At 27.6% G+C, this 10,635-nt stretch overlaps 1 protein-coding gene across 1 annotated transcript; it reads left to right on the top strand.

Moving 5' to 3' along the window:
* Nucleotides 1–1,094: 1,094 nt before the first annotated feature.
* LOC107454013 (nucleoside diphosphate kinase 6) lies at nt 1,095–7,851 on the top strand. The gene is made up of 6 exons (XM_043046465.2): nt 1,095–1,691; nt 4,101–4,203; nt 4,289–4,328; nt 5,434–5,517; nt 5,704–5,780; nt 7,223–7,851. The coding sequence occupies exons 1-6, from the start codon at nt 1,611–1,613 to the stop codon at nt 7,384–7,386; spliced, it is 549 nt and encodes a 182-aa protein (XP_042902399.1). The 5' UTR covers nt 1,095–1,610; the 3' UTR covers nt 7,387–7,851.
* The last annotated feature ends 2,784 nt before the right edge of the window (nt 7,852–10,635 follow it).

The raw sequence follows: 10,635 nt of genomic DNA, 5'->3' as shown, positions 1-10,635 counted from the left end.
AAAAAGTCTCACAAGAAAGGCAAATTTCTTCCCATGCTTGATCCAGTAGTTCCCTCGTCTTCTGGATTGGGTTCAAATTACAAGGAAACAGAGTTGAACATTAGCAGTCGAAAACCCAGAATTGGGTCGGCTCAATGGCGGTTATAAAATATTGGTAGGAGGAGAGAGTCAATATGGTCGAATTGTCCATATTAGTCGTGATATGAAATATGTATCAATATATTGTTTGTATGCCGGATTGTGTGCTTATGACATAGATGGCTTATGAACTCATGTCTTCATAAAGATGCACGCATGGTTACCGCGGGATTCAAACGTGCTACTTCCACGTACAGAGCGTTTTGCGAATTTTTGGAAGGGAAAAGTGCAAAGATTGGAAACATGCATTTATCGACAACTTGCTAAAAGGACAATTGTGGTGAGTGCTTTCTTAGGTCTTTATGCTCCGGCGTCATTGCTGGTGAATGACATTGAGCTGGAAGAGGAGCCTTTCAATATATATTTAATATAAAGTTTTAAAGGATATTATTGTATAAAAACTAGACTATTCAAAACGGATAAAATAAATTGAGTATAATAGGAGATTTTGCAAAAGCTACACCAGCAGTTCTGAGGAATAAAGAGCGACAGAGAGCCAGGGACAATGGCTTCTAATAAAGTTATAAACAGATTCTAAAATAAAAACTCCAGTCTAAGGTCTGAAAAGAGCTGCGTAAGCCGTTCTTGAAGTTAGCGAGTAGGGTAATAAAGCACCAAGATGAATGATTTAGATTCACCTATAGAAGATAGATTCACCTACTTCGTTTTAACGTAATATTTGCATCGACTTCTTCTGTTTGATTTTTGAGAAATAACACTTATAGACCATTCTTCTAGATGTTCCTGGCAAGTTTTTCGTGGGTGACAGTTTTCCCCAGTTCGATTTTTCCTAAATTCGAATGCAAAAAAAAATAAAAAATTGCAAGCAATTATAAATGGTCTATTAAAATAACGCACATATGTAAAGTTTGCGTGTAACTTAAGCAGCAAAAACAAGTAAAAAAATTAATAGTAAAAAGAGAAATCAAGCCAGTTCCATGTGATAGAGGAAACGTTTATTTTAGTCGTTTCAAATGGGTTGAACGGATTCAATAAAGTCAATTTTTTCAACTTTTACATTCGAAAAGTTGCCAATGAGTTCAAATTTACAAACGGAAATCGTTTATTTTTATGAACGAATTCATTTTATGAACACACTCATTGCGCGTTATGATTTTTTTATTTGCCTGCATGTTCCAAAATTAAAAGTTGAGAGTAAATTTTCAGTTGTTAAAAAAATATCTAATTATTCATTTACTTATACCACGGATTAACATTTTAAGACAATCAAGTCATCAGTTTCATTATTCATGAATCGATGTTATCTCTAAAAAATTGTTTTATTTTTATAAACGACCTGCAGCGCCAGGTCATTGTGTTTACAAACACGATGTGACCATGTGAACAGATAAGTTATGGGAACTGTGAATAAAACTCCTGTTCGAGGAAGCTTTTCATTCATCTGGTGAAGTGCTGGCGGTAGATTCGATTTATAGCTTGATCTCTTATTGAAACTTCGAAAGCTTTGAATAATGTCGAAATTTTTAGCGCCGTTAGAACTTACGTTAGCTATTATTAAACCTGACGTCTGTAGAAATCCTTATAATCTGCAGGTATTTTTTTCCTTTTATTAAACTATAATGTATTAATTTTAAATAAACAATTTTGTCGTTTTCAGAACTTAAGATTTTCTTTTATTCATGAAATTCATTATAAATATATGTGTAATTAATTTTTTTAATTTAATTTATGTAATTAGATTTACATCCCTAAAAAGGACAAATTTTCTTAATACATATGTGTCTGCTGCATATTTATTTTTAAAAATTTACTCACTACTTGTTCTTCATAACTATCAATTTTTTTGTTTTTGTCCTTATACAAAATTTACAACAAATTGAATAGTATACTAACTTCTGTTATAAATTTTTTTTTTTTTTGAGTTTAGTAAAGTAAAATATTTCAATTTTCTTTTCTTTTGTTCAAAATATTTTTACCAAAAAGAAAAATGCTTCAGATAAAGTGATGTTTCCAAACATTATGAAAATCATTATATTTGTAACATATTTAAAAATATGATTAAATATTTATTGCTTATAAATTATTTGTTCATTTGCAGTCTTGTTTTGTATAATTTAAAACTGCACAATAATAGCAAATCTTTTATAGCACCTAGCAATTTAAACATTTATTTAGCCATTATTAAAATTAAATACAACAACTAATGAATGCATTTCAAATTACATTTATCATAGATTATCACTCTAGTTTGGAGACTTACTAGTCATTGAAATAGTCAACAAACTATCCAATGTTTATTTCAAATTTCAGATATTTTAACTAAATGCATCTAAACAAATTTATTGAAGCCATCGATAATTATCAACAAACTAATTTGTCAAATTGTTTTTTTTATAAAGTTTGCATATATTTTGGTTTTGGAAAAAACTTAGCTAACATAAATGCATGGTTAGAGAAGATTTATGATCATTTTATAAAATAAGTTTTTTTATTTGTAACTTAAGTGTTAAATAATCTAGTAGGTACTTCCAGAAATTCTAAACAAATGCAGTTTGAATCTTTCCAATAATTTTTAAAGTTTTTTTTATCAGCTCATTAGTTTTTGTTTTATATGCTGCAACTTGGATCATCATCTTTAAATCACGTTATGTGTATTTAAATTAAATATATTTATAATTTCCCTTTTTTGACATATACTTTTGAAAAAATGTTACTATCTTCACTTACTGTAGTAATTGATAAGAGCCTACTGATTTGATAGTTTTTCTCTCCCCTTTCGTCTTTATTGTTGGGAAGATTTTCGTATCAGTACCCGTATCAGTGTCAAAATAATTGCTCTTATCAGTACCAACTTAAGGGCAGTAGCTAAGAAAAGCTGAAAAGAAAACAAATGAGCACTAAAAAGAGACTTAACTAAATTTTTTAAAGAAATTTTTTGCAAGTTTAAGAAACTTTTTACTTACCCATATGGAAATATCCCCATTTAACTTTTTTTAATGAAATGTTTTGATACTCAAAGAAATTAAATATTGTATCAATGTTTAAAAAAAGAAAAAAACTTTACCTCCTGGGATTCTCACCATCACAACCTTTAAAAAGTTTAAAGTTACTAAAAGCTTTGAATTCAATGTTTAAAATAAAATACTTTAAGTTTATGAGTTAAATGTTGGCAGTGAAACTTAACTTCTAATAAGTAATTGTTCACGATTAAGACATGCATACAGAGTTAAATTTTTACTGTGAAAACACATTAGTTCTTTGTCTCATTTTTTCTACCATAAGTTGATATAGTTTTGTTTCAGTTTTTTCTAATAATATATATAATGAATTTATATTTTCTAATATAAGTTCATTTTTAAACTGTTTTTTCTCATGTCTGGATTCTCTGGAAAAAAAAGTTGATAATTTTTGTTTTAATTTCGGGGAGATTTCCATAATGTGATCTGTGGCAGAATAATCTCTCAGCCTTGCCAACTTCCGGCCAGCAGCCTGCGAGAGACTAAGCACATCAACAAGCACAAAAGCATCACAGAAAGAGACCAACTTGAAGGGTATAACTCATAGCCATGGGCAAACATCTATAGGTTTTTTTAATTCTTCCTAAAATTCTCTCATTTAAAATCAATTTGGCACCTTGTCGTTTGTAGTTGGTACGACAGATTACTATACAGAAATATCCCCTTAATTTCAATCACTTGTAGAAGGTTATTTTTACATACATCTTGTATCCGTAGTAAAATAAAATTGGTTTACTGAATCCGACAATTATTCACTCACACAATTAACCAAATCTGATAAAGTATTTTAAGTAATCCATCCAAATATAATTATATGGATTGTTTTTGTTTTCAATAATTATGCCTTTTCCCTTGTAGGACAACTTAAATTCTTTCTGATTTTGTTTTGATAATAAACTTTTTTTTTTTCAAACAATTTTCGTGTAGATAAGTTTTAAATCTTTTAGTTTATTAGAATCTTCTAAAGTAATTTATTTTTTCTAGTTGATAAGGCAAATAATTTTGGAAAACAATTTTTATTTTGTGGACACGAGGGTAACACAGTTGAATCCTTCTGAAGCTGAAAAGTTTTATGCTGAACATAAAAGTAAATATTTATTTTAATACTTTTATTTGATAGTATTATTAATAGTTCATTCTATGAAAATACATACCATCACTCTTTCTTTCAGATAAATTTTTCTTCAACAGACTATCAACATTTATGTCAAGGTAAATATTATGTTTAAAATTTTTTAATTGTTTTATTGATGAAAATAAATATAAAGATGATAAAAAAATTTCCTTTTGAAGGCATCAGTACTTGGTATAAATATACAAATATAAATAGGTTGCCTAAAGGTTTGTAAACACTAACATCTAGCCATAGAATTGTGTGATTCCTGCTTAACTTTGTTCTATGGAAAATGGTGAAGCATTACAATGGCTACGCTAATATTGAATCTGTCCATAACAGCACCAATGTACTGTTTGTCTTTTTTGGGTTGCTGAAAGACAAGTACTAATAAATATTCATTAGAAAATGAAGAAAGTGCATGGAAGAAACATGTCTGTCGAAAACCAAAGTTGTGAAAGAAGGTCAAAGTTCAGTCCTGGTCGCTGTGTGACTGAAAATGTATGTCAATCTAGGATGCTATCCACATCCAATGTCAACAACAAGAAGTGGGCAGTGATTTTTTCTCAAGATAAGTCGTGTCACAATATCACAAATGTTATTGTGTAGAATTTACATAAATGGCTGACACTCGTGCAGTCTCTTTACAGTCCTGATCTTTTTGTTTGGAAGTTTCTGAAAGGTAGGTAAATGGTTCCTATCTGATGAAGTGCAGTAGACACCATTGTGAAAGTTTCAAGCTTATTTAAGCAATAGAAAACAGAGTCAATTATTTATATTTAAGCTAATGAAGCCTTCTGATGGAAACTTTTCGATCATCTCTTAATATTGTTTTATGCTTTTGAATATTTAATTTATTGATCATATATATGTATATAGATATAATTTTTAAATGTAAAAAAACATTTAATGAAGGATTAATATCAGTTCTGCTTGTAATTACTAAATTTGTATTTCTTAATGCTATAATTTCAATTTATGATGCAAGAAAATTAGTTTTTATTGATGGTTTCTCAAGTATTCTATCTTAGACTTTAATATAGCATAAATACTTTGTAGATTTCTTTCTGAGTAATATTAATTTAAGTAGAAATTAATTACTTTTTCAATGTTTATGTTGAAAGTTAATTTTATAATTTATAAATTTAAAATTTCTTTTTTTAAAAATTAAATTTTTTTTGTTGTCTTTTTTATTAATTTCAGTGGTTTATTGTCTGCTCATGTACTTGCTAGAGAAAATGCTATCAAACATTGGAGAGACCTTATGGGTCCAACTCATGTTTATAAGTGAGTAATTTACTCTGTTAATTTCTCATTAAATATATATTTTAATCCATCATTTTTGTGCTGTACTAATTTCTCATATTATAAAGCTAATCTATTTATCTGCCTCTAGGCGGTTACATTTTTTTCAAAAATGCTAAAAAGTTTTAATTATGGAATTAAAATACATTTTCTAAATTCTTTTTTTAGAGCCCAGTTTGATGCTCCTCATTCAATAAGAGCAAGGTTTGGTCTTACAGATACAAGAAATGCTTGTCATGGTTCAGGTGAGTAATTTTAATTTTTAGTTAGAATTCAGATGTATCTAATCTAGTTAGAATAATGGAAATACAAGTTTTTAATTCTAAATATTGGTTGCACATTTGATAACTGAAATCAGAATCTTTTATTACTAGTAATTTAATATCTTACGCAAGTGGGCATTTTTTCCCTCTACATTGTTTTTCAATTTCACACAATTCAATTTCTCACGATTTAAATGATTTATTCTGCTGGTCGAAAGTTATGCTTATTGCATATTGTTCGTTAAATGAGATTTTAAGAAGTTAATTATTGCTTATGCTTTATATTTCAACAATATTACATGAACGTTATATTTTTAGTATTATCATTTTAAATAGTCTAAGATATTTTAAAATATTATTTCAAAAGTATAAGCTTGTTCTTATGGGTGATAAGACAAATAATAAGAACATTTTTTATTTAATATTTAGTCAAGGGTGAATATGGTGCAGAGAAACAGATGAATTTCTGGAATTTTTATTTTATACCTTAATGCACAATCACGATTGTTGTAATTCATTTACGTCGCACTAGAGCTGCACAATGGGCTATTAACGACGGCTTGGGAAACATCCCTGAGGATGATCTGAAGACATGCCATCGCAATTTTGATCCTCTGTAGAGGGGATGGCACCTCCGCTTCGATGGCCCGACGACCTGCTTGTGAAGTTGAGCACTTTACGGTAGAACAGTTTAACGAGGACCAATACTGCACACCCTCGGTCCCTACGCAGACTGATGCAAGTGTTACCCATCCGCACACTGACCGTAGCCGGTGATGTTTGACTTCGGTGATCTGCTGGGAACCGTCTCAACGATCAGTCCACTGCGGGGCACACGATCATGATGTCTAGAACATGTTACCACTGATTCTGTGTCAAAAACTTTTCCTTTTTTCTCCTTTACCTTTGTATATAAACGTGTTAATTTTTTTTCCACCCTAAATAGTACTCGTTGCTTTTAGATTGCCTAAGACATATTTTTAAGTTTTAATGAAGCTTACTGCAAATACTATGTTTAATGCAGTTTTGGTTTCTATACAGCTTCTTAACTCAAAACTTATTAATCAGCTGCAAAATAAAGGTATAAACTGACATATTTCCTACTCACTTTTATGGTTATCTACACTTTAATGTCACACACTGTTAAGTGCTTTCATCGTCACGGATTAAAAAAAAATTGTAAGTGCTATTGTAAATTTCCAGATCATTTAGGATGTTTTTTTATTGTGAAATTAATTTTTCTTGCCCTTGTAATAAATAGTCTGATTCTATCTTGATTAAAATCTGATTCTATTTGAAATCACTTTCTTAATACAATCTTTTTTTTTCAAAAAAATTGATAAAACTGTCCATTGGTTTTTAAAAGCAAAAATAACATACTATGCATTTGGAAAAAGAATTTAATAAATAATTTTTTATTTTAGATTCTCCCGACACAGCTCGAAGAGAAATTTCTTTCTTTTTCCCAGATTTCAATATGGATGACTTTTTTAAATACCACGAAGAAACTTTCCGAAATAATGATGTAGTGTTTGATGCAGCACGTTGGATTCACAAAATCAGAGATGCTAAAGCACAGCAAATTTAAAAATGTGCATTTTTACTGATTTAGGGCTTTGCTAAGCTTATAGAAGATGACTGCTGGTGCCTGTGGCACTGATTTGGTTTTATGAATATTATATGTTATTTATTTTTGTATCTTGTTAAAGCGACCATTTGTATATTTAGTCTATTTGCTTAACTGATGTTGTGAATTTTATCAAAATGTGCTGGGTAACTGCATCAAAAATTTAGATTTGATGTATTGTGAAAAAAAAAAAAAAAACAATTTTATTACCAACTATTGTTCCTAAAGAATATGTACTTTTCTTTATTTGCTTTAACATATCCTGTGATTTACTGTTCTCCTAATTTTATGTTTTTGTATAAGTACTATACCTATCATTTTTTATTATTGTTTTTCTTGTAAATGAACATTTTAAGTTCATTCTCATGTTTTTATCTATGTTCATATGACTTAATATTTTTGTAAATAAAAGCTTCATTAATCTCATATATATATTTTTCTTTGATTGTTGTTATTGGACTCATTGCTACATTTTTTTCGCTTGAAAAGTTAATGTTCACAATGGAATGAATTTTAATGTTTTAAAACTTTAAATATAAGGAACTAAATTAATTTAAGTAATCTATTTAAACAAATATATAATTAATTAACTATTAAAACATCATCACTTTTTCTAATTGTGCATCTATGTGAAGCAGAGTTCACTATAAAACTCATTGTTCTCAGATTTAATTGTTGTTTTTTTTACCTACAACTAAATTAATTTAAGAAATCAAACTAAATTTAAATTTTCCAATTAAGGAGAATATTTTTCTGTAAACAAATATCAAAGCAAATGACTATAAAAATTGTATAATTAATAACTAATATCAAAATACTATTACCCCTTTTCTAATTATCCATCTGTCTGTGTGAGGCAGATGCTTCAGAGTTGACTGTGAAAGTTATTTTTATTTGAACTGGGTTGAAATTGGTTACTGAAAACTAAACTGGGTTGGTAAGTTATTTTTATTTGAATTTTTATTTTATTTGAACTAGATTAAAAAAATAAATAAATAAGAAATTGAATTAAATTTAAATTGTCTCGTTAAGTAGAATACTTCTTTGTTAGCAAATATCAAAACAAATTACGATTTTAAAATGGACCATCTTTCCATCTGAAGCATGAAATTATCGATCTGCTGGATATAAATTTTCACAGGTAACAGGTTTCTCTGTATTTTCATTATATTTTGAAGAAGTAGATATTTAACCTACTAATTTGATGAGCCATTACTACAGTTTTAGTGCTTCATTGACAAATAATCATTTTAAAATTATAATTCATATTAATATTTATATAATAATTGTAATATACACAATGATTATAATATACACATCAAAATTTACACAAATTATAAATTAACTAGTTTATTTATATTGAATCTGTCCNATTAATTTGTTTTTCTCTAACTTCTAATATAAATTGCTGATTTGAAATCTAATAATATCACACAATAGTTTTTCTTAATAAAGTAAGGTAAAGGGTAATAATAAAGTTTTGATTAAGAAGGTAAAAATTAAATAAAAATCCAAGTTGGTGTTAATTTATTTTTTCTCTTGATTTATTCTCACTTTTGCCTGTTCCTGAATTATGCATTTTTTTAAGAAATCGAACTAAATTTAAATTGCCTCGTTAAGTAGAATGCTTCTTTGTTAGCGAATATCAAAACAAATCACGATTTTAAAATGGACCATCTTTCCATATGAAGCATGGAATTATCGATCTGCTGTATATAAATTTTCACAGGTAACAGGTTTCTCTGTATTTTCATTACATCTTGAAGAAGTAGTTATTTAGCCTACTAATTGATGAGCCATTACTACAGTTTTAGTGCTTCATTGACAAATAATCATTCTTAAATTATAATTTACATTAATATTTATATAATAATTGTAATATCCACAATGATTATAATATGCACATCAAAATTTACACAAATTTAAAATTAACTAGTTTATTTAAATTTTTTTTTCTATTACAAATCATTACCTGGATATCTAAATAGTATTTCTACTTATTGTAAAATAATTTTATTAGCATCCTTGAAATTTTATGTGTAATCTCTTATAATATTATTTTTATTCTTAATAATTATAAATAATCAGTTAAGATTTTAAATCGAGCTTAAAAGTGATTTCTGAGACTAAGTGGGCAATACAATGAATTTTCAATGAGAAACTGTTACAATAGCATTTTTTAAGCTTATTAAGTGTTAAATTTACGAAAAGGGAGTTAAAAAATTTATTTTAAAATCAGCTATATTATCTATGCGTTAATATTTTTTAAATTTTCTTTACAGCATTTTCCAGTTTAAATTGAGATTTTTAGTGCCTCCCCCCAAATAAAAAGAAAAAAATACATAAGAAATTTTTTATAATAGAAATTTATTGATATAAAAAAATCTATATAGTTATTTATTTAAGTGCCTATTTTTGAAAATTTTTTTAAAAATATTTTGAAATAATATAATTATTAATATTTTGAAACTTTAAATAATTTATTTTTTACTTATTTGTAAATTTATTCTTTTAGGAGCGAAAATAAAAATTTATCTTTGCTTTAAAGAGCTGTAATAATTTTATTAAAAAAGTCGTGCCAGGGGATAATGTTTTTTTATTTATATCTGTATAAAACATTTTATAACTATTTATTCATTACTTAATGGGTTTGTATTTTTTATAATTTTGTCTAATAGCATTTTTATCAAATTATGTATTTCACTTCAATAAAAAATAAAACTAAAAATTTTTCAACTAAATATGTACCAAAATTTAACACTATTCTTGAACATAAAAGTATATAACGTTATTCTTTTTTAACGTTGATGACCCCAGTGGTGCCCATGCGTAAAGACGGTTCTGACAATATTTATAAAGTTTAATTATCTAGGACTAAACTTTTTAAATGAATGAATAGATTTTTACCTTTTAAACTATGGTTTATATGAGCGTACCATTGGCTCTTATTATTAAATAATCTTATGAAAATGTTATTTATATGCATGCATTAGAGATAAGTCTAAGAAACGTCGCATCGAATTTACATATCATCACCCTGAATTAAGAATTTATCTTGTTTTTTCGCTTAGTCGTGGAACCGATTGTTTCCTTATTCAGTGAAACTCTTCTTTCTATTTCCGTCTTTCTGAGAAAAATAGTCCACTATTTCAAAATAATTGAATTCTATCTCATAGAAGTGTCGAAAAATTTTTGTAACCGATCCAATAA

This window comes from Parasteatoda tepidariorum, chromosome 5 (assembly GCF_043381705.1).
Source record: "Parasteatoda tepidariorum isolate YZ-2023 chromosome 5, CAS_Ptep_4.0, whole genome shotgun sequence".
Lineage (NCBI taxonomy): Eukaryota > Metazoa > Arthropoda > Arachnida > Araneae > Theridiidae > Parasteatoda > Parasteatoda tepidariorum.
This window is presented reverse-complemented; position numbering and strand designations above follow the sequence as displayed.

Excerpts from the sequence above, each read along its gene's own strand:
- LOC107454013 (XM_043046465.2), top strand. The coding sequence starts at position 1,611 with ATGTCGAAATTTTTAGCGCCGTTAGAACTTACGTTAGCTATTATTAAA. Across the intron at positions 1,692-4,100 it reads GAAATCCTTATAATCTGCAG|TTGATAAGGCAAATAATTTT; the intron begins GTATTTTTTTCC and ends TATTTTTTCTAG. Across the intron at positions 5,781-7,222 it reads AAATGCTTGTCATGGTTCAG|ATTCTCCCGACACAGCTCGA; the intron begins GTGAGTAATTTT and ends TTTTTATTTTAG.